General features: G+C 35.8%; 4 protein-coding genes across 6 annotated transcripts in view; 2 read left to right on the forward strand and 2 right to left on the reverse strand.

The window, feature by feature from the left end:
* LOC111403221 (cleavage and polyadenylation specificity factor subunit 3-II-like) overlaps positions 1-13,279 on the forward strand; it is a 25,573-nt gene extending 12,294 nt beyond the window's left edge. For all 3 annotated transcript variants that reach the window (XM_023031641.1, XM_023031642.1, XM_023031643.1), the window contains 3 exons: positions 10,328-10,469; positions 11,313-11,412; positions 12,324-13,279. In XM_023031641.1, coding sequence (XP_022887409.1) covers positions 10,328-10,469; positions 11,313-11,412; positions 12,324-13,112 — 1,031 coding nt within the window. In that variant the 3' untranslated portion in view covers positions 13,113-13,279. The remainder of the gene's footprint in view (positions 1-10,327; positions 10,470-11,312; positions 11,413-12,323) is intronic.
* LOC111404827 (cleavage and polyadenylation specificity factor subunit 3-II-like) lies at positions 3-2,892 on the forward strand. Its single transcript, XM_023033575.1, has 3 exons — positions 3-79; positions 924-1,023; positions 1,935-2,892. Exons 1-3 carry the CDS (start codon positions 3-5, stop codon positions 2,721-2,723), a joined length of 966 nt encoding a protein of 321 aa, XP_022889343.1. The 3' UTR covers positions 2,724-2,892.
* LOC111403222 (HMG-Y-related protein B-like) lies at positions 5,208-6,531 on the reverse strand. Its single transcript, XM_023031644.1, has 2 exons — positions 6,215-6,531; positions 5,208-5,964 (listed from the first exon to the last, which is right to left on the reverse strand). The coding sequence occupies exons 1-2, from the start codon at positions 6,332-6,334 to the stop codon at positions 5,446-5,448; spliced, it is 639 nt and encodes a 212-aa protein (XP_022887412.1). The 5' UTR covers positions 6,335-6,531; the 3' UTR covers positions 5,208-5,445.
* A 2,557-nt stretch (positions 13,280-15,836) lies between the features above and the next one.
* LOC111403223 (HMG-Y-related protein B-like) lies at positions 15,837-17,062 on the reverse strand. The gene is made up of 2 exons (XM_023031645.1): positions 16,820-17,062; positions 15,837-16,569 (listed from the first exon to the last, which is right to left on the reverse strand). The coding sequence occupies exons 1-2, from the start codon at positions 16,937-16,939 to the stop codon at positions 16,051-16,053; spliced, it is 639 nt and encodes a 212-aa protein (XP_022887413.1). The 5' UTR covers positions 16,940-17,062; the 3' UTR covers positions 15,837-16,050.
* Between the last annotated feature and the right edge of the window lie 6,886 nt (positions 17,063-23,948).

Below are 23,948 nucleotides of genomic sequence, written 5' to 3' on the forward strand. Positions count from 1 at the left end.
GGATGATTAGTGGGGGTTTCTCTCTTGAAGTTTTCAAGCAGTGGGCTCCATATGAAAGTAACCTTATTACACTGCCAGGGTATAGCTTTATTTTGTTGATTAAAAAATTTCCATTTTTTATATTATTAAACTTTTAGGACTTTGTTAGGACTTTTTACGAACTGATTGTGCTGATAAAATTGGATTTCATCAAAAAATAATCTAAATATTATCTATCTTGAAGCTTTATGAAGAATTGAGCAACGTCTCTTTTGATAAATAAAATATAGAACCAGGAAACTAGTGATATACCTAATTTTCTGTTATTTTTCACTTTATCTTTCACTTTGCTCACACTGGATGGAAATCATCCATTTCATCATTAAAATGTGACGTTCAAAGCATATGAAACACTAGTTCAAATATAAAATGGGTAAACACAAATGGTTTTAATGACACCTAATAAACACAAATAAACAAGGAAATATAAAGAAAAGAAAAAAAAAAAAAAACACAAATTTTCATTCCCCCCTGGTGCCCCAACCATATGGTTTTTACCACCACTTCCTGGTTCGTCCTCTTCCCCCTGCAAGCAGAAGTCGGTGGGGGTTAGCATGGGAGTCAGAGGGATTTTGCCTTTTTCTTTTGTCATTTTATTTTCATTTTCTTCTTCTCTTTTATATTTCCTTTTCATTTATTGTTATTTTAATAAAAGGGTATGATGGTCTTTTCAACAAAAATGTGATTTTGTAACAAATCGGATGGATCGAAACTATTCATCAAGGACTAAGGTGGTACCGACTTCAAAATATTTAAATGTTATGAGCTTTTAGATGAGGTAGTTCAACATTACATTAGAATACACAATGGTCTTGAGTGTGAAATTCTTTACATGTGTTTGCTTTTTTGAATTACATTAATCCTTCTGTGTATTGTTTAATTAGGTATTGTGTTGCTGGAACTATAGGACATAAACTGATGTCAGCTAAAACACCTGTTCGAATTAATATCGACAAGGATACCCAAATTGACGTGCGGTGTCAGGTTCTTACACCCCCTCTATATATTTTGGTCCGTGTGTGGATATATTTTGCTTAAGATATTCGAACCATTAACTGATGGCTTCTCATGGTCAGTTGATTGCTCACTGACATAGATATTTTGTTAGTCACCTAAGACCTGCATCACTTTTGTACATGTGCTAGGATATTGTGTTGCAGTGCTCCACATAATATTTCATGTGAAATGAAAACCTTTGAAGTTAATATTCTTCTTTGAAATTGTCAATCTTCGGTTTTAAAATCAATTAATTTTTGTTGGCGTTTGTTGAAAAAGATGTTACTTGCATCCCAGTGCCGTACTTAGTAGTTAGTTAAGGTAAATAACAATAATCGACTTTGTATTTGGGGAAATCTTGAATAGACTTTGTTCTAGGATTTTGTTTAATTGTTAGAAATCTGATTCTCATAGTTGTGGACTTCTTTAAAATGACCCACTTTATTGCATGTTCCAAAACTATTTATTTTTACCATGTTGCTAAATTGGTACCAAGGATATTGGTTCCATTTAACCATTATTTGTGACCCAATGTCAAGTTTTAGTTATTTTTGATAAAAACATCAAAATTGTTTACAATCACTTCGAATTATTTATTTGCTTTTCACCCTCAAACTAATGGTAAAAAATGAAGCTGCTAATAATAGTCTTGGAGATTTGGTCAATTTGTTGCTGTTTAGAATTAGGCTCATATGACCTGAGACTGATCACGCATTGCCTTATTTAAATGACCTGAAGTCTAAACAGCAAGCTTGTTGAATTTTTCCCACAAAGTTGTACGCGTGTGTATTCAAAGTGGCAACAACTGACTGCTTTTGCTGTGGTTTTCTTCTGGTTCTGTCATAAATATTTTACTTTTTTTATATATATACACCTAACTTTATCCATCAATTTTCTAGATTCATCAGTTGTCTTTTAGTCCTCATACTGATGCCAAAGGAATCCTGGATCTCGTGAAATTTCTATCCCCCAAGAATGTGATTCTTGTACATGGAGAAAAGCCTAAAATAGCTAAACTGAAAGAAAAAGTTCAATCTGAGTTGGGAATCCAATGTTTCGACCCTGCTAATAATGAAACTGTGAGCATTCCTTTTACGACTCACTATGAAAAAGTTGGTGCCTCTGATGCACTTTTGCAGAGTACCTTGAGCCCAAACTTGAAGTTCTTAAGAAAATGCTCAGAACAGGGTTCTGATTTTAGTGATCTTGACGCAAGAACAAAACCAGGGTTGCAGGTTTTCGATGACAGAATGGCCGAAGGGATACTAGTGGTACAGAGAGACCAAAAAACAAAAGCTTTACATCAAGATGAACTCATGGCTATGTTAGGAGTAGAAAGTCATGAAATCAAGTTTGCTAACTGTTGCCCAGTAGACATTGCGAATTCAGATACAAGAAATGCATTTCTTTCTCAACCAACAGTCGACAAATCCTTTTGGCTGCACTTATTGTTTGAAAAGCTTTCAAGCAAATTCCCGGAGACGAGCATCCAGGATTGTGGTGAACATCTTCAAATCGAGTCATTTTATGTCTCTGTTTGTACAAAAGAAATTTGCCCTCACAGAACTGCTAGTTTGCAATGCATGCCTGAAACAGTGTATTTCTGCTGCACCTGGTTAATAGCAGATGAAAAGCTTGCTTGGGAGATCATTTCAGTTATAAAAAATTTATTGTTGAAAGACGAGTAAATGTTTATCAACTATTTCTTGAGTTATTTCAATAAATTATGGACAATATACAGTTCCGTGTCAGATTCGGTCAATTTATGACTTGAGTGACATAGTTTTGATCATTGTTTGATCTAATCGGGGGCTGCCCTACCTATTTTATTGAGAATGTCACTATATTTTTAGTCTATGTTATGTGACATTTTATCTTATAGGAGCAATAATAACTTTTACATTTAGTCAACTCGGTTTTTTTTCTTTTTTTTTTTTTCCGGGATGTATATCTTACATGTCTTTTAACTTTTAAGAATCTTGCTGCAGTTGAAGGTGTAAAGAGAGTTGGACGTATATGATTGCATGATATGGGGAAAAAGCCTTTTTTCCATGTGCAATTATGGTCAGGATAAAACCCCCTGTCCTGGCATGGCGCCCCTGTTTTCACCCCTGTCCCCAAGCCGGGACAGGGAGCACGCTTCTTATGTTCAAGACTCTCTAGCAGATACAGGGGAAAGGAAAATTCTGCTCAAACAGGGGCTGTCTGAGGTGTCAGCTCCTCAGCCCCTGATCTGAATTTTAAATCCCTGTTACTGTAGTGCTTCTCAGGGGGAAAACATAAGTGGTATGCTTAGAGCAACCCTTAACAAAATTAAAAGAAATAAAAAATTTACTCACATGATATTGTTCGATATTGTGTATTAAACATGATTTGCTTTGGGTTAATGAAATGTGACGTAGATGTCTTGAAGAATCTTATTTCAATCTTATTTATTTATTTTAAATTAAAACAATCTATAATTACAGCTTTTTAAAATAACTAAGCCCCAGTTTATAAAAATCTGATTTTAATCTCTAACAAATAGGAGCATTTTCGGTAAAATTCTCACAATTCTTAAAAAAACAGTATTTTATAAAATAAAAATATAAAATACGCAGCTCAATTTATGCACATAGGCACTAAAACTCCGTCCATGGGAAGAACTTCCCTTATCCACTGTCAATGTGAGTATGGTGCATTCATTATTTTTTGTCAAAGATTTTTACAGATGATGAGGTTGCGAAAATGGTTTGAAGTTCTTTATCCAATTGTCAACGAAATTCTACCAAATGTAATTTTTTTATTTATTTTAAATATACATGGATTTTTTTACGTATAATGTAATTTTGTTCTTTACAAGCGATTTTTTACTTAAAGTATATTTTAGTTATACTTTCTCATATTATTAGTTACGAAACTTACCAGATAAATATTATTAAGATATTATCACCACCAATGAAAATTATAAAATAAATATATATAAGATTTATATTGGTTTAATTGATCTTCCAAACGGGAGTACCCTAAACAGTAATATATAGATAAATATGGTCTCAAAGTCTGCAAAATTTACTAAAGCCTGTATTTCATTTCTTTAATTTGTAACCTTTTTTCTCTTTAATTTGTTACAGCATCTTTTGCCAGCAAAAGCCAACAGACACAATTTTCCCATCTTCCAATGCACTTTTTTTTTTTTAAATGAAATAATTATATGCTATTTCTTGAATTAATTTTCACATTCCCAATACTTTATAAGAAAAGCAAAGTAAAATTTCAATGCTGTTTCTTATTCCTTTTTTAACTTTTATAAAGTTGCTCATCTGAACAATGAAATTCCACTCCCAACACGACATATCTTCCCAAAAGAGAGAAAATTATTAAAGGTCCATTTGGCATGATTTTTATTTCTTGATGAAGAACTTTATGAAGAAATTTTTTTAGAATCCGTTTGACATGACTTTAAAGAAATCAAAATGAGTTTTTAAGATTCAAAAACTGTTTTAAACCCGCTTGATTTATTGTACAAAAGTAATTCTCATAATTAGAATAGTTTTTAAAAGATACTTGTTCAATGTAATTTTCTCTAAAAACTTTTTAAAAAGACAGCTTTTAAAAATTAGTATCCAAAGATGAATTAAAAAGTTTTCTTATAAAACTATTCTACAAGAAACAGAAGCCTGCCCAAATGGAGCTTTAACTTTCTATAGCTATACAAAGCATTTTCGAAAAATTATCCAAACATTTTCAAAAGAAACTTTTTAATCTCAATAAATAATTTTTGACTTTTTAAAAGTCATACCAAATATACCCTAACTCAGACTACGGAAACACTTATAATTATGCATTCCACAAAAAAACAAGATCTACTAGACTAGAACAAATTAAATTTAGCTTAAAAATAAGAAAAGAAGCCCAAAATAAGTTTTTTTAAGACAAGATTAAGAGAAGTTGATTGTCCAATAATCACTAACTTAGGTTGATACCTTAAATTATTAATTACAATTTCAAATGTCAAGTTTTGGCACTAAGATTTTCAAAATGTTGGACTTTACTCACTGGAATGACTTCCATTTTGCCATTGTAACCAAATGGTTGACATGGCAAATGGATTGAACAATTGACATTCAACCAATATTCAATCACAGAGAAATGTATTTTTGATTGCCCATTGTATTTTGTATACCAAATACTACATTATAAGTTAAATTTTATGCTTAGGCCAAAGTAATAAGAGATTTTTAGAAAACAATGTCCCTAAGAACATTTTGCATCAATTGCCGCTCCATTCATTTACAACAACATTATCAGTCACTCACTCTCAATCACAACCTAAATTAAAATTAACCAAACTACAAGGACTAAAAAATTAAATTACAAATGGAAACAACAATTAGCAGTAAAGCCCCCGAACTACTTGTTTTATTGTAATCAAGCCCCTACCGGAGCAGCTACGGCTGGCTTCACTTTCGGTGGTCTTCCCCGGCCTCTTGGCACCCCACTTGCTGCTCCAACTGCGGTAGAAGGTGGCGGAGGTGGAGGAATACCAGTTTTCGTAAACTTTGGCGGCCGTCCACGTTTCTTGCCAGAAGCAGTCGGGCTCGGAGCAGCTTTCGGCTTAGGCGGCGGCGGCGGATCATTTGGATCCCTGGATTTGGGCGGGCGGCCACGGGGGCGAGGAGGAGGAAGAACGGTGCCGGGTGGAAGAGGAGTCTTCGGCTTCGGCGGACGGCCACGGCCACGTCGCGGCGGAGCATCTGGGCCCGGCTTCATGTAGTTGTTCTTCACAAATAGGAGCTGCCCGGTAGCCTTCATCTTGTTGAGGTGATGAGAAAGAAGGGTTGAATGGGCCGGTGGTAGATTTCCATAGGTGACCTCAATCTGCTTTGAAATTGCTGATTTGTTAGAGCCATCCTTATCATTCAACGCCTCGATCGCATTCATAATCAACTGTTAAAAAACAAGGGTTTGAATTTCAGCACAAATTGGGAGTTTAAAGATTATACGTGGAATTTTACCCCAATTTTACACAGTGACTAGAAAATTATAATGTAGGTTCAAAATTCAAAAATAGACCCACAAAGGAAAACTAAAAATCCAAACAATTACACAGTAAAATTCACCAAAAATCTTTAAATTTTAAAGCACACAAAATTAATCAACCAACCCAACAAAAAAACAGAAGGGTCTAGCTCTGTACCTCTGGATATTGAGGCAAAGCGGCAGGATGTGCACCCGTAGCTACAGCCGGCGCCGGAGACGGTGGCTGTGCATGATTAGCAGGTAGTAAATCGTTACTCTGCTGTTCTTCAGCCGCCATATCTATAAAACCCGAATACTTGAAACAGAAAAATTCGAATTATATAGAAAGAAAGAGAGAATTTTGAGAGGGAAAATATTTTCAGGAGGTGTGAACTGTGGAGCAGATGAAATTTAGATGCAGAAAATTCAGTGAAGTGAAGGGATTTAAAAAGGTAAACAGATCGAAGCAGAATCGTGTGAGCAAAAACGAAGAAGAGGATAGAGTGTTTTTTGGATTACATCAACGGGTAGGGATTCTTCGTTTCAACTTTATCTGACGGCTTAAAATTATTTTCATCAGATTCACTTGGATTGATGACGTGGCTGATCATTCCTTATCTTATTTTCAAGTTTTTCGGGTGGTTGAATTACCATATTACCCTTGGAACCCCAATAAATTTCTCAGGCAATTTGAAATTTTGGGAGGTAATCCTCTGCTGGAGTCCATGAAACTCTGTGCTACGTATCAAAATATAATTGGCTTAAGTATCAAAGTGTAAGGTTCCGCCATTCAAAAGCTTGAAGTGGGACCTACTGGTAAAGAAGAGCAGGGATTTGTTTATATACACCTCAGGAGCACGGTATTAAAATTTTGGAGTAGGGCCCACATGCAGTGGATGATCATGATGGCATCAAGAGTTGCATTTTGTTGACCTTTTTACTGCTAAGGTTGTGATGTTCACTTTTATTACCAATGAGAATAATATTCTCTCATATTATTTCAATTTCTATTTATTTTTTAAGATTTATGAGATATTCCTAACATAGGATAATAATATACTCATGTCCGTAACCGTTCACAATAAAGAAACAAGATATATATCAACGAAAATTTATTGAAATATCTTTTGAGTAGTAGTTATATGTATCTAAAAAATTGAGTAGTTACATGTTTTCTTTGATGCAAACTCACAAAGATCTCATAAATGAAAGAGATTTTAACACCAATATTATGTATCATTACTCGATCCTCATGTTTGTAGACATTTTCAGCTCACCAAGAATGCCTCGACGTCTCGTAAATACGAATAAAGGATTCTTAACCTGCTTCTTACCATTATTTTGAAATCACATAAGGTATCCTATTGTCCGTTGATCATGCAAATTGAAAAGGAAATTCTCTATTATATTTTATTGAATATATTGGTAGTGTATTTATACACAAAATACAGTGAAAGATAATTCTAAACTATGTACATGATAAATACAAAATAAATAAGAACCTAATCTAGTTAACTAAATAGGAGTATATAGTTGGAGGGGATAACGATAATGCTTTCTAATATTCATCAATATCTTCATCAATGGATTCTCCGCCAATACCCCCTTTCAAAGGCAGTGTGGTTGAATAAGGAAAAATGCACAACTTTGATCGAACCACGAAAAATTGAAGTTTTGCAACCCCTTTTGTAAAAATATCTGCAAGTTGAAGCGAAGAGGGTACAAAACTCAGGTGGAGAACCCGACGTGCCACAAATTCCCTAATGAAGTGATAATCAATGGCAATATGCTTCGAGTGGGACTTGGTGGCCGGGTTGGAAGCAATAAACATTGCACTCTTATTATCACATAACATAGTTGGAGGCGAGGATAGCTTGATATGTAGCTCACGAAAAAGCTGAAGTGTCCATGAAAGATCAGCAACTAGAACAGCAAGTGCTCGATATTCTACCTCAGTACTGGAACGAGAAACAGAGGTCTGTTTCTTGGAACACAAAGAGATGAGATTCGAGCCATAATAGACCGCAAAACCTATAGTAGAACGCCTAGTGTCTGGACATCCTACCCAATCTGCATCAAAATAACCAAGTAACGTAGAGGAAGAGTGTATTGACAATTGAAGGCTAAAGTGATAGGTGCCTTTAAGATATCTGAGAATACGTTTCAAGGCACGAAAATGATCTGTAGTAGGAGCATGCATATATTGACAAATGGAGTTAATGCTGTAAGATAAATCTGGGTGGGTAAGCGTCAAATATTGTAAAGCTCCAGCAAGAGACCGAAACTGTGGAGAATCAGCATGAGGCTCACCAGATTCAGTGAGATGAGAACCAACCAAAAAGGGGGTGGAAATAGGCTTGCAATCTTTCATATCAGCACGATCCAGAAGGTTCGATGCATACTTAGATTAGCTAAGAAAAATCCCTTTATCATTTTGAATTACCTCTATGCCCAGAAAATAATGGAGATCACCTAAATCCTTCATAGAAAATTCTGTGGCAAGTTGATCAATAAGGGTACGAATCATTTTGGCATTACTACTAGTAATCACCATATCGTCGACATATAATAGCAAATAGATGACACCATGAGAGCCATGATAAACAAATAGAGATGAGTCGGCCTGACTAGCAATAAAACCAAGGTGAAATAAAAAGGAGCAGAACCTTTGGAACCATGCCCTTGGAGCCTGTTTAAGACCATAGAGAGCTCGTTGCAAGCGACATACATGATTAGGAAATTGAGTACTAACATAACCAGGAGGTTGTTCCATATAAACTTCTTCTAAAAGATGGTCATGCAAGAAAGCATTTTTAACATTAAGCTGATAAAGAGGCCAATTATGCATAGCAGTAAGAGAAATGATTATTCGAACCGTGGTAGGACGAATGACCGGAATAAAAGTCTCTTCAAAGTCAATGCCATGTTTACGAGAAAATCCCTGTGCTACAAGATGAGCTTTATGGCGCTCTATAGTACCATCTGCACAAAGTTTAGTTTTAAAAAACCAACGACAACCCACAACATTATGATTAGAAGGTCGAGGTACCAATCGCCAGGTGTTATTTTGCTTTAGAGTTGTTATTTCATCATCCATTGCAGTAAGCCATTCCTGATGTTTTAAGGCTGACTTAAAATCTCTTGGCTCTTTAACAGTAAGATGCACCTGAAACCATGGAGGAGCTGACAAAGCAATTAACGAATGAATAGTATGAGGCTTAACAATACCATTCCTTAAACGAGTAATCATAGGATGTGGGATTGGTGGCGGTCGTGAAAAGGAAGAAGTGGGTGGATTAACACTTGAAATAGTCACAAGCTCGGATGGAGGAGCGTCAGATGTTGCTGAAGGAGGCACATACTCAAAAAGAGAATGAGAAGTACAATTATGGTCAGCACATGGGAGACACCGAGAAGATGCCTTGTGATGCTTCGAAGCCATATCTGTAGGATCAAGAAGTGGGTGGATTAACACTTGAAATAGTCACAAGCTTGGATGGAGGAGCATCAGATGTTGCTGAAGGAGGCACAGACTCAAGAAGAGAATGAGAAGTACAATTATGGTTAGCACATGGGAGACACGGAGAAGATGCCTTGTGATGCTTCGAAGCCATATCTGTAGGATCAACGTGTTCACAAGATAAAGAAGGATCAATAGGATCCAAAAAGGTGACAAAATCAGTGGAGAACAAACACTAATTATTTTAATTTGTTTTAGATTCATTTAATAGATCATATTTTCATTGGGGTTATATCATTCTAGAATGTTGTTGACTCTGGTATCTGCATTCCTTAATTTACGACTTTGATAATTGCTAACATTCTACTAAAGCGTGCATTCTTACATGATTCTTGTCCATATCATATGAAAGGTAAACAGGTGAGAATATGCATCAGTTTCCAGCTTTCACTTAGATTGAACTACAAAGTTGCAACTCTTAAACCAGTGCTAACTAAACATGTTATTCCTTTCCCTACTCGGCATTGTAGATATGAATTATTCACCAAATATGTTATACACTTCTTAAGGATCCATTCTCAGGTAATGCAACTTTTGATGGATTTCAGTTTGGTCATATAATAAACTGCTTCTTGGACAAATTTGCTATGTGTTTAATATGTTATAGCCACTGGTTGTCATGAACGTGCAAATTAAATCTCTCTAATTTAAGATTATCAGCAACCTTGCTTGTGCTGGATGCATTCTACCATTTACCTTGACTATTCATTTATTATGGATATGAGTACAAAACAAAACTGTCATAATAGAACTAATGTTTGAATGTCGCAGTTTGCAGTTTTGATCGTTCCCTGATAAATGCTCCAGGACCTTGTGTTCTCTTTGCTACTCCAGGGATGATTAGTGGGGGTTTCTCTCTTGAAGTTTTCAAGCAGTGGGCTCCATATGAAAGTAACCTTATTACACTGCCAGGGTATGGCTTTATTTTGTTGATTAAAAAATTTCCATTTTTTATATTATTAAACTTTTAGGACTTTGTTAGGACTTTTCACGAACTGATTGTGCTGATAAAATTGGATTTCATCAAAAAAATAATCTAAATATTACCTATCTTGAAGCTTTACGAAGAATTGAGCAACGTGTCTCTTTTGATAAATAAAATATAGAACCAGGAAACTAGTAATATACCTAATTTTCTGTTATTTTTCACTTTATCTTTCACTTTGCTCACACTGGATGGAAATCATCCATTTCATCATTAAAATGTGACGTGCAAAGCATATGAAACACTAGGTCAAATATAAAATGGGTAAACACAAATGGTTTTAATGACACCTAATAAACACAAATAAACAAGGAAATATAAAGAAAAGAAAAAAAAAAGCACAAATTTTCATTCCCCCCTGGTGCCCCAACCATATGGTTTTTACCACCACTTCCTGGTTCGTCCTCTTCCCCCTGCAAGCAGAAGTCGGTGGGGGTTAGCATGGGAGTCAGAGAGATTTTGCCTTTTTCTTTTGTTATTTTATTTTCATTTTCTTCTTCTCTTTTATATTTCCTTTTCATTTATTGTTATTTTAATAAAAGGGTATGATGGTCTTTTCAACAAAAATGTGATTTTGTAACAAATAGGATGGATCGAAACTATTCATCAAGGACTAAGGTGGTACCGACTTCAAAATATTTAAATGTTATGAGCTTTTAGATGAGGTGGTTCAACATTACATTAGAATACACAATGGTCTTGAGTGTGAAATTCTTTACATGTGTTTGCTTTTTTGAATTACATTAATCCTTCTGTGTATTGTTTAATTAGGTATTGTGTTGCTGGAACTATAGGACATAAACTGATGTCAGCTAAAACACCTGTTCGAATTAATATCGACAAGGATACCCAAATTGACGTGCGGTGTCAGGTTCTTATACCCCCTCTATATATTTTGGTCCGTGTGTGGATATATTTTGCTTAAGATATTCGAACCATTAACTGATGGCTTCTCATGGTCAGTTGATTGCTCGCTGACATAGATATTTTGTTAGTAACCTAAGACCTGCATCACTTTTGTACATGTGCTAGGATATTGTGTTGCAGTGCTCCACATAATATTCCATGTGAAATGAAAACCTTTGAAGTTAATATTCTTCTTTGAAATTGTCAATCTTCGGTTTAAAAATCAATTAATTTTTGTTGGCGTTTGTTGAAAAAGATGTTACTTGCATCCCAGTGCCGTACTTAGTAGTTAGTTAAGGTAAATAACAATAATCGACTTTGTATTTGGGGAAATCTTGAATAGACTTTGTTCTAGGATTTTGTTTAATTGTTAGAAATCTGATTCTCATAGTTGTGGACTTCTTTAAAATGACCCACTTTATTGCATGTTCCAAAACTATTTATTTTTACCATGTTGCTAAATTGTTACCAAGGATATTGGTTCCATTTAACCATTATTTGTGACCCAATGTCAAGTTTTAGTTATTTTTGATAAAAACATCAAAATTGTTTACAATCACTTTGAATTATTTATTTGCTTTTCACCCTCAAACTAATCGTAAAAAATGAAGCTGCTAATAATAGTCTTGGAGATTTGGTCAATTTGTTGCTGTTTAGAATTTGGCTCATATAACCTGAGACTGATCACGCATTGCCTTATTTAAATGACCTGAAGTCTAAACAGCAAGCTTGTTGAATTTTTTCCACAAAGTTGTACGCGTGTGTATTCAAAGTGGCAACAACTGACTGCTTTTGCTGTGATTTTCTTCTGGTTCTGTCATAAATATTTTACTTTTTTTATATATATACACCTAACTTTATCCATCATTTTTCTAGATTCATCAGTTGTCTTTTAGTCCTCATACTGATGCCAAAGGAATCCTGGATCTTGTGAAATTTCTATCCCCCAAGAATGTGATTCTTGTACATGGAGAAAAGCCTAAAATAGCTAAACTGAAAGAAAAAGTTCAATCTGAGTTGGGAATCCAATGTTTCGACCCTGCTAATAATGAAACTGTGAGCATTCCTTTTACGACTCACTATGAAAAAGTTGGTGCCTCTGATGCACTTTTGCGGAGTACCTTGAGCCCAAACTTGAAGTTCTTAAGAAAATGCTCAGAACAGGGTTCTGATTTTAGTGATCTTGACGCAAGAACAAAACCAGGGTTGCAGGTTTTCGATGACAGAATGGCCGAAGGGATACTAATGGTACAGAGAAACCAAAAAACAAAAGCTTTACATCAAGATGAACTCATGGCTATGTTAGGAGTAGAAAGTCATGAAATCAAGTTTGCTAACTGTTGCCCAGTAGACATTGCGAATTCAGATACAAGAAATGCATTTCTTTCTCAACCAACAGTCGACAAATCCTTTTGGCTGCACTTATTGTTTGAAAAGCTTTCGAGCAAATTCCCGGAGACGAGCATCCAGGATTGTGGTGAACATCTTCAAATCGAGTCATTTTATGTCTCTGTTTGTACAAAAGAAATGTGCCCTCACAGAACTGCTAGTTTGCAATGCATGCCTGAAACAGTGTATTTCTGCTGCACCTGGACAATAGCAGATGAAAAGCTTGCTTGGGAGATCATTTCAGTTATAAAAAATTTATTGTTGAAAGAGGAGTAAATGTTTATCAACTATTTCTTGAGTTATTTCAATAAATTATGTACAATTTACAGTTCCCTGTTAGATTCGGTCAATTTATGACTTGAGTGACAGTTTTGATCATTGTTTGATTTAATCGGGGGCTGCCCTACCTATATTATTGAGAATGTCACTATATTTTTAGTCTATGTTATGTGACATTTTATCTTACAGGAGCAATAATATCTTTTACATTTAGTCAACTCGGTTTTTCTTTTTCTTTCTTTCTTTCCTTTTTTTTTTTTTTTTTTTGGGTTTTTTTTTTTATATTTTTTTTTTTTTCTTTTTTTTTTTTTTTTTTTGGGGATGTATATCTTACATGTCTTTTAACTTTTAAGAATCTTGCTGCAGTTAAAGGTGTAAAGAGAGTTGGACGTATATAAAAAGGTTGAACCCTAACTTTAAGGGTCCTTCACTGCCCCTACCCTGGAGCATCGTGAGGGAGGTAAATCGCAGGTTATGCTTCCAAGGGTACAGGGTGGAAGGCTGCTTGTACACTTGTATTTACCTAAGAGCCAAATTCATATTTCAGGATTCGAACTCTTGACGCGGCAGCCTTAAGCAAAATTGGATTTCTCCACCCTTTCCTTTTACCACTTGGAGATGTGTCCTGAGGGCAGAGTTGGACGTATATGATTGCATGGTATGGGGAAAAAGCCTTTTTTCCATGTGCAATTATGTTCAAGACTCTAGCAGATACAGGGGAAAGGAAAATTCTACTCAAACAGGGGCTGTCTGAGGTGTCAGCTCCTCAGCCCCTGATCTGAATTTTAAATCCCTGTTACTGTAGTGCTTCTCAGGGGGAAAACATAAGTGGTATGCTTAGAGCAACCCTTAACAAAATTAAAAGAAATAAAAAATTTACTCACATGATATTGTTTGATATTGTGTATTAAACATGATTTGCTTTAGGTTAATGAAATGTGACGTAGATGTCTTGAAGAATCTTATTTATTTATTTTAAATTAAAACAATCTATAATTACAGCTTTTTAAAATAACTAAGCCCCAGTTTATAAAAATCTGATTTTAATCTCAAACAAATAGGAGCATTTTTGGTAAAATTCTCACAATTCTTAAAAAAACAGTATTTTATAAAATAAAAATATAAAATACGCAGCTCAATTTATGCACATAGGCACTAAAACTCCGTCCATGGGAAGAACTTCCCTTATCCACTGTCAATGTGAGTATGGTGCATTCATTATTTTTTGTCAAAGATTTTTACAGATGATGAGGTTGCGAAAATGGTTTGAAGTTCTTTATCCAATTGTCAACGAAATTCTACCAAATGTAATTTATTTATTTATTTTAAATTACATGGATTTTTTACGTATAAAGTAATTTTGTTCTTTACAAGCGATTTTTTACTTAAAGTATATTTTAGTTATACTTTCTCATATTATTAGTTACGAAACTTACCAGATAAATATTATTAAGATATTATCACCACCAATGAAAATTATAAAATAAATATATATAAGATTTATATTGGTTTAATTGATCTTCCAAACGGGAGTACCCTAAACAGTAATATATAGATAAATATGGTCTTAAAGTCTGCAAAATTTACTAAAGCCTGTATTTCATTTCTTTAATTTGTAACCTTTTCATTTCTCTTTAATTTGTTACAGCATCTTTTGCCAGCAAAAGCCAACAGACAATTTTCCCATCTTCCAATGCACTTTTTTTTTTTTTTAAATGAAATAATTATATGCTATTTCTTGAATTAATTTTCACATTCCCAATACTTTATAAGAAAAGCAAAGTAAAATTTCAATGCTGTTTCTTATTCCTTTTTTAACTTTTATAAAGTTGCTCATCTTAACAATGAAATTCCACTCCCAAGACGACAAATCTTCCCAAAAGAGAGAAAATCATTAAAGGTCCATTTGGCATGATTTTTATTTCTTGAAGAAGAACTTTATGAAGAAATTTTTTTAGGATCCGTTTGACATGACTTTAGAGAAATTAAAATGAGTTTTTAAAATTCAAAAACTGTTTTAAACCCGCTTGATTTATTGTACAAAATTAATTCTCATAATTAGAATAGTTTTTAAAAGATACTTGTTCAATGTAATTTTCTCTAAAAACTTTTTAAAAAGACAGCTTTTAAAAATTAGTATCCAAAGATGAATTAAAAAGTTTTCTTATAAAACTATTCTACAAGAAACACAAATGAAGCTTTAACTTTCTATAGCTATACAAAGCATTTTCGAAAAATTATCCAAACATTTTCAAAAAAAACTTTTTAATCTCAATAAATAATTTTTGACTTTTTAAAAGTCATACCAAATACACCCTAACTCAAACTACGGAAACACTTATAATTATGCATTCCACAAAAAAACAAGATCTACTAGACTAGAACACATTAAATTTAGCTTAAAAATAAGAAAAGAAGCCCAAAATAACTTTTTTTAAGACAAGATTAAGAGAAGTTAATTGTCCAATAATCACTAACTTAGGTTGATATTTTAGATTATTAATTACATTTTCAAATGTCGGGTTTTGGCACTAAAATTTTCAAAATGTTGGACTTTACTAACTGGAATGACTTCCATTTTGCCATTGTAACCAAATAGTTGACATGGCAAATGGATTGAACAATTGACATTCAACCAATATTCAATCACAGAGAAATGTATTTTTGATTGCCCATTGTATTTTGTATACCAAATACTACATTATAAGTTAAATTTTATGCTTAGGCCAAAGTAATAAGAGATTTTTAGAAAACAATGTCCCTAAGAACATTTTGCATCAATTGCCGCTCCATTCATTTACAACAACATTATCAGTCACTCACTCTCAATCACAACCTAAATTAAAATTAACCAAACTACAAGGACTAAAAAATTAAATTACAAATGGAAACAACAATTAGCAGTAAAGCCCCTGAACTAGTTGTTTTATTGTAATCAAGCCCCTACCGGAGCAGCTACGGCTGGCTTCACTTTCGGTGGTCTTCCTCGGCCTCTTGGCACCCCACTTGCTGCTCCAACTGCGGTAGAAGGTGGCGGAGGCGGAGGAATACCGGTTTTCGTAAACTTTGGCGGCCGTCCACGTTTCTTGCCAGAAGCAGTCGGGCTCGGAGCAGCTTTCGGCTTAGGCGGCGGCGGCGGATCATTTGGATCCCTGGATTTGGGCGGGCGGCCACGGGGGCGAGGAGGAGGAAGAACGGTGCCGGGTGGAAGAGGAGTCTTCGGCTTCGGAGGACGGCCACGGCCACGTCGCGGCGGAGCATCTGGGCCCGGCTTCATGTAGTTGTTCTTCACAAATAGGAGCTGCCCGGTAGCCTTCATCTTGTTGAGGTGATGAGAAAGAAGAGTTGAATGGGCCGGTGGTAGATTTCCATAGGTGACCTCAATCTGCTTTGAAATTGCTGATTTGTTAGAGCCATCCTTATCATTCAACGCCTCGATCGCATTCATAATCAACTGTTAAAAAACAAGGGTTTGAATTTCAGAACAAATTGGGAGTTTAAAGATTATACGTGGAATTTTACCCCAATTTTACACAGTGACTAGAAAATTATAATGTAGGTTCAAAATCCAAAAATAAACCCACAAAGGAAAACTAAAAATCCAAACAATTACACAGTAAAATTCACCAAAAATCTTTAAATTTTAAAGCACACAAAATTAATCAACCAACCCAACAAAAAAACAGAAGGGTCTAGCTCTGTACCTCTGGATATTGAGGCAAAGCGGCAGGATGTGCACCCGTAGCTACAGCCGGCGCCGGAGACGGTGGCTGTGCATGATTAGCAGGTAGTAAATCGTTACTCTGCTGTTCTTCAGCCGCCATATCGATAAAACCCGAATACTTGAAACAGAAAAATTCGAATTATATAGAAAGAAAGAGAGAATTTTGAGAGGGAAAATATTTTCAGGAGGTGTGAACTGTGAAGCAGATGAAATTTAGATGCAGAAAATTCAGTGAAGTGAAGGGATTTAAAAAGGTAAACAGATCGAAGCAGAATCGTGTGAGCAAAAACGAAGAAGAGGATAGAGTGTTTTTTGGATTACATCAACGGGTAGGGATTCTTCGTTTCAACTTTATCTGACGGCTTAAAATTATTTTCATCAGATTCACTTGGATTGATGACGTGGCTGATCATTCCTTATCTTATTTTCAAGTTTTTCGGGTGGTTGAATTACCATATTACCCTTGGAACCCCAATAAATTTCTCAGGCAATTTGAAATTTTGGGAGGTAATCCTCTGCTGGAGTCCATGAAACTCTGTGCTACGTATCAAAATATAATTGGCTTAAGTATCAAAGTGTAAGGTTCCGCCACCCAGAGCCCCCCAATGTGATTGTTCCGCCAACTTGGATGTGCCCTGGGGGGCGAAGAGCAGGGATTTGTTTATATACACCTCAGGAGCACGGTATTAAAATTTTGGAGTAGGGCCCACATGCAGTGATGATCATGATGGCATCAAGAGTTGCATTTTGTTGACCTTTTTACTGCTAAGGTTGTGATGTTCACTTTTATTACCAATGAGGATAATATTCTCTCATATTATTTCAATTTCTATTTATTTTTTAAGATTTATGAGATATTCCTAACATAGGATAATAATATACTCATGTCTGTAACCGTTCACAATAAAGAAACAAGATATATATCAACGAAAATTTATTGAAATATCTTTTGAGTAGTAGTTATATGTATCTAAAAAATTGAGTAGTTACATGTTTTCTTTGATGCAAACTCACAAAGATCTCATAAATGAAAGAGATTTTAACACCAATATTATGTATCATTACTCGATCCTCATGTTTGTAGACATTTTCAGCTCACCAAGAATGCCTCGACGTCTCGTAAATACGAATAAAGGATTCTTAACCTGCTTCTTACCATTATTTTGAAATCACATAAGGTATCCTATTGTCCGTTGATCATGCAAATTGAAAAGGAAATTCTCTATTATATTTTATTGAATATATTGGTAGTGTATTTATACACAAAATACAGTGAAAGATAATTCTAAACTATGTACATGATAAATACAAAATAAATAAGAACCTAATCTAGTTAACTAAATAGGAGTATATAGTTAGAGGGGATAACGATAATGCTTTCTAATATTCATCAATATCTTCATCAATGGATTCTCCGCCAATACCCCCCTTCAAAGGCAGTGGGGTTGAATGAGGAAAAATGCACAACTTTGATCGAACCAAGAAAAATTGAAGTTTTGCAACCCCTTTTGTAAAAATATCTGCAAGTTGAAGCGAAGAGGGTACAAAACTCAGGTGGAGAACCCGACGTGCCACAAATTCCCTAATGAAGTGATAATCAATGGCAATATGCTTGGAGTGGGACTTGGTGGCCGGGTTGGAAGCAATAAACATTGCACTCTTATTATCACATAACATAGTTGGAGGCGAGGATAGCTTGATATGTAGCTCACGAAAAAGCTGAAGTGTCCATGAAAGATCAGCAACTAGAACAGCAAGTGCTCGATATTCTACCTCAGTACTGGAACGAGAAACAGAGGTCTGTTTCTTGGAACACAAAGAGATGAGATTCGAGCCATAATAGACCGCAAAACCTATAGTAGAACGCCTAGTGTCTGGACATCCTACCCAATCTGCATCAAAATAACCAAGTAACGTAGAGGAAGAGTGTATTGACAATTGAAGGCTAAAGTGATAGGTGCCTTTAAGATATCTGAGAATACGTTTCAAGGCACGAAAATGATCTATAGTAGGAGCATGCATATATTGACAAATGGAGTTAACGCTGTAAGATAAATCTGGGCGGGTAAGCGTCAATTATTGTAAAGCTCCAGCAAGAGACCGAAACTGTGGAGAATCAGCATGAGGCTCACCAGATTCAGTGAGATGAGAACCAACCAAAAAGGGGGTGGAAATAGGCTTGCAATCTTTCATATCAGCACGATCTAGAAGGTCCGAGGCATACTTAGATTAGCTAAGAAAAATCCCTTTATCATTTCGAATTACCTCTATGCCCAAAAAATAATGGAGATCACCTAAATCCTTCATAGAAAATTCTGTGGCAAGTTGATCAATAAGGGTACGAATCATTTTGGCATTACTACTAGTAATCACCATATCGTCGACATATAATAGCAAATAGATGACACCATGAGAGCCATGATAAACAAATAGAGATGAGTCTGCCTGACTAGCAACAAAGCCAAGGTGAAACAAAAAGGAGTTGAACCTTTGGAACCATGCCCTTGGAGCCTGTTTAAGACCATAGAGAGCTCGTTGCAAGCGACATACATGATTAGGAAATTGAGTACTAACATAACCAGGAGGTTGTTCCATATAAACTTCTTCTAAAAGATGGTCATGCAAGAAAGCATTTTTAACATTAAGTTGATAAAGAGGCCAATTATGCATAGCAGCAAGAGAAATGATTATTCGAACCGTGGTAGGACGAATGACCGGACTAAAAGTCTCTTCAAAGTCAATGCCATGTTTATGAGAAAATCCCTGTGCTACAAGATGAACTTTATGGCGCTCTATAGTACCATCTGCACAAAGTTTAGTTTTAAAAAGCCAACGACAACCCACAACATTATGATTAGAAGGTCGAGGTACCAATCGCCAGGTGTTATTTTGCTTTAGAGTTGTTATTTCATCATCCATTGCAGTAAGCCATTCCTGATGTTTTAAGGCTGACTTAAAATCTCTTGGCTCTTTAACAGGACTAGCAACAAAGCCAAGGTGAAACAAAAAGGAGTTGAACCTTTGGAACCATGCCCTTGGAGCCTGTTTAAGACCATAGAGAGCTTGTTGCAAGCGACATACATGATTAGGAAATTGAGTACTAACATAACCAGGAGGTTGTTCCATATAAACTTCTTCTAAAAGATGGTCATGCAAGAAAGCATTTTTAACATTAAGTTGATAAAGAGGCCAATTATGCATAGCAGCAAGAGAAATGATTATTCGAACCGTGGTAGGACGAATGACCGGACTAAAAGTCTCTTCAAAGTCAATGCCATGTTTATGAGAAAATCCCTGTGCTACAAGATGAACTTTATGGCGCTCTATAGTACCATCTGCACAAAGTTTAGTTTTAAAAAGCCAACGACAACCCACAACATTATGATTAGAAGGTCGAGGTACCAATCGCCAGGTGTTATTTTGCTTTAGAGTTGTTATTTCATCATCCATTGCAGTAAGCCATTCCTGATGTTTTAAGGCTGACTTAAAATCTCTTGGCTCTATAACAGCAAGATGCACCTGAAACCATGGAGGAGCTGAAAAAGCAATTAACGAATGAATAGTACAAGGCTTAACAATACCATTCCTTAAACGAGTAATCATAGGATGTGGGATTGGTAGCGGTCGTGAAAAGCAAGAAGTGGGTGGATTAACACTTGAAATAGTCACAAGCTTGGATGGAGGAGCATCAGATGTTGCTGAAGGAGGCACATACTCAAAAAGAGAATGAAAAGTGCAATTATGGTCAGCACATGGGAGACACCGAGAAGATGCCTTGTGATGCTTCGAAGCCATATCTGTAGGATCAAGAAGTGGGTGGATTAACACTTGAAATAGTCACAAGCTTGGATGGAGGAGCATCAGATGTTGCTGAAGGAGGCACATACTCAAAAAGAGAATGAAAAGTGCAATTATGGTCAGCACATGGGAGACACCGAGAAGATGCCTTGTGATGCTTCGAAGCCATATCTGTAGGATCAACGTGTTCACAAGATAAAGAAGGATCAATAGGATCCAAAAAGGTGACAAAATCAGTGGAGACCTGGGAAGGAAGAGTAGAGTTTTTGTAAGGAAAAATGATCCTCAAAAAACTGCAAATGACGAGAGATATAAACACGGTTAGATTTTGTATCTAAACAACGAAAACCTTTATGAAGTGAACTATAGCCTAAAAATACACAAGGAAGAGATCGTGGAGAGAGTTTGTGAGGCTTATAGTCACGAAGAAAAGGAAAACATAAACATCCAAAGGTTTGGAGAGAAGAATAAGAAGGAACCTTACCGTACAATACTTCATGAGGTGTCTTGCCACCAAGAACAGGTGATGGAAGCTGATTGATGAGATAACAAGCTGTAGAGAAAGACTTAACCACAATTGTAAAGGAACATTAGAATGAAAGAGCAAGGTTAGTCCGGTTTCGGTGATATGCCTATGTTTACGCTCGGTAATGCCATTTTGGTTTGGAGTGTAAGGACAGGATATTCGTTGAATTATACCACGCTCATGAAGATAAGAAGTGAATTTATTATTAGTGAACTCAGTTCCACCGTCACATTGGAATGATTTTATGTTCCGATCAAATTGATTTTTGACATAAGTGACAAAACGGACAAAAATATCAAAAAAATCTGATTTGAGCTTGAGAGGAAAAATCCAACTAAAACGAAAGAAATCATCAATCAAGACACAATAATATTTATATCCCGATGGAGAGGTAATTGGAGACGGTCCCTACAAGTCACAGTGAATTCTTTCAAATAAAAAAGAGCAAGGTTGAAATAAATTAGAAAAAGATAAGTGATGATTCTTTCCCAATTGACAACAAAAACAAGGATCATTATTAAAATTGTTCTTTTTGGAAAATAAAATAGCACCATGCTTATGTAAAGAAGACAAAACCCTGATAGAAGGATGTCCTAAACGTGCATGCCAAACGATGGAGGTAGCCCGATTATTACAAAGAGCAACAGAAGACAAAAAAATTTGCATGGGCACAATCAAGTAAATAGAGGCCTTTCTCACATCGGCCAACTCCCATCACCGCTCTTGTTGCCATATCCTATGTGACAGAGCCAGAAGAAGAACATGTTATTGAACAATTGTTCTCTTTAGTAAGCTTACTAATGGAAATAAGATTTTTGGTAATGCTAGGAACAAGAAGAACATTAGACATAGGTAACGAATGGGAAGCAACAATAGACGAAATAGAACCAACACGAGATATAGGTAAAGAATGACCATTACCAACAAACACCCTTTCATTACCATTGTAAGGAATGGAGGAGTCAAGAGTCGATGCATCATTAGTCATATACGAAGTCGCCCCTGTATCCGTGTACCATTCGGTGTCATGAGAGTGTGCAAGAGAGGTTGCTGAAAAAGCTTCAATGAGACCACCATCTTTAGCCTTTTTCAGCAACTTACCAAGTTTGTAACACTTCTTGGCTATGTGATTATCTTTGCCACACCCCTGGCAAGTAATAACAGCAGATTTGGAAGAGTTGCGACTGTCCATTTTGGAAGAGGAGTGATGTTTGTTTCGGGCAGCAGAAATAATGGAGGAGCCGTGGTTGGCAATGAAAGCAGATTGTTGTTGGACTTCACCATGGATGGATCGAGAGAAAAGCTCATGGCTAAGAGCTTACGGGACCATAGTGGCGAAGGAAGGCGGTGGACATTGTGATAGCATAGTGGTGGAAAAAATTTTATAATCAGGGCCAAGACCACAAAGAAACCAATGCACCTTGTCTGTATCGTCAACGGACTTCCCAATGGCGAAGAGTTGGTCACAGAGAGAGCGAAAAGAGCGAGCAATTGAAGTTCGTCTTTCAGCTGAATTTCATGTGTCTTGGAGTTATGAGAAAACGATGTTTCGAGAGTCGACCAAGCATCACAGGTAGTAGCACAATTGACAACCTCGGCCATACACTTCTCAGACAAGGAAGTATAAATGAGGCTGAGCAACATAGGATCCTGAGTACGCCATTTCTTGTAGGTTGGATTTGGAACCCGAGCAGTTCCTTCCGCAATGAGAGGAGAAGGAGCAACGGATGATCTGTCTAAGAAGCCCATGAGATCCTGGCTTTCAAGAAGGGGAATAAACCGACTGCGCCACAAAAGAAAATTGGAGGAAGTGAGTTTGATGGTCACCATATGGACCATCGTATTGAGCGGAAGCAGAGAAGAGATAGAATCAGCCATGAAAAAGGTGTGAACCGTTTGGCTCTGATACCATGAAAAGGAAATTCTCTGTTGTATTTTATTGAATACATTCGTAGTGTATTTATACACAAAATACAGTTATGATATATACAAAATAAATAAGAACCTAATTTAGTTAACTAAATAGGAGTCTATAGTTGGAGGGGATAACGATAATGCTTTCTAATATTCATCAATATCTTCATCAATGGATTCTCCGCCAATACAAATTTATACTAGCCTCCTTGGTTCACTCTTGAGCGTTTTTCAATTATCGATTTGGATGCTCGATCTTTTGTCTTCTCATCCTAGAGTAAACAAGCACATGCATCGTTATTATAATTTTGATTGTATGTGTACATCAATGTCTATAACCATGTGACCAATCATGAAATATAATTTGTACAAATACTAGATTAAACATGTTGGCACAAATATGTACCATAATTGAACCCCAACCTCTGAGGGCTTTTGAGGTTGGGATCAATTTATGACCAATCGAAAAATACCACTGTTGATGATAATTGCAAATGTATAATATTGTGATAAGTAATAAGGTAATAAAAATTTGTGAACTAAAATCATCTAAACAAGAGCACAAAGTCATTACAAGGAACTTAAAGAAAATTATAATAATTTAATGCACTAGGACTTTGGGGTTCATCCACTTTATTTCAACCAAATCACGTAATTGATAATACTTATTCGTGTTAGATTATTATTCTTAATTTATTTGACAATCTCTTTCGAGTAAATCAAACATAATAATTTTAAGGAAAAATTGCAGCAGAAGCTCCAAACCTTTAAAACACTTGCAGACTCTCCCCAAACCTTTGATTTGTGGCAGTCGTCATCCCTAACCTTTACATACGTTGCAGTGGATGCCCTTTTGGACGGAAACCATCCA

Source organism: Olea europaea, chromosome 11 (genome assembly GCF_002742605.1).
Source record: "Olea europaea var. sylvestris chromosome 11, O_europaea_v1, whole genome shotgun sequence".
Taxonomy (NCBI): Eukaryota; Viridiplantae; Streptophyta; class Magnoliopsida; order Lamiales; family Oleaceae; genus Olea; species Olea europaea.

What these genes read in the sequence shown, in the direction of transcription:
- LOC111403222 (XM_023031644.1), bottom strand. Translation starts at nt 6,334, where the DNA reads ATGGCGGCTGAAGAACAGCAGAGTAACGATTTACTACCTGCTAATCAT. An exon ending in CTTTGCCTCAATATCCAGAG is followed by an intron (nt 5,965 to 6,214) that starts GTACAGAGCTAG and finishes GTTTTTTAACAG; the next exon opens with TTGATTATGAATGCGATCGA.
- LOC111404827 (XM_023033575.1), top strand. Translation starts at nt 3, where the DNA reads ATGATTAGTGGGGGTTTCTCTCTTGAAGTTTTCAAGCAGTGGGCTCCA. An exon ending in AACCTTATTACACTGCCAGG is followed by an intron (nt 80 to 923) that starts GTATAGCTTTAT and finishes TTGTTTAATTAG; the next exon opens with GTATTGTGTTGCTGGAACTA. An exon ending in AAATTGACGTGCGGTGTCAG is followed by an intron (nt 1,024 to 1,934) that starts GTTCTTACACCC and finishes TCAATTTTCTAG; the next exon opens with ATTCATCAGTTGTCTTTTAG.
- LOC111403223 (XM_023031645.1), bottom strand. Translation starts at nt 16,939, where the DNA reads ATGGCGGCTGAAGAACAGCAGAGTAACGATTTACTACCTGCTAATCAT. An exon ending in CTTTGCCTCAATATCCAGAG is followed by an intron (nt 16,570 to 16,819) that starts GTACAGAGCTAG and finishes GTTTTTTAACAG; the next exon opens with TTGATTATGAATGCGATCGA.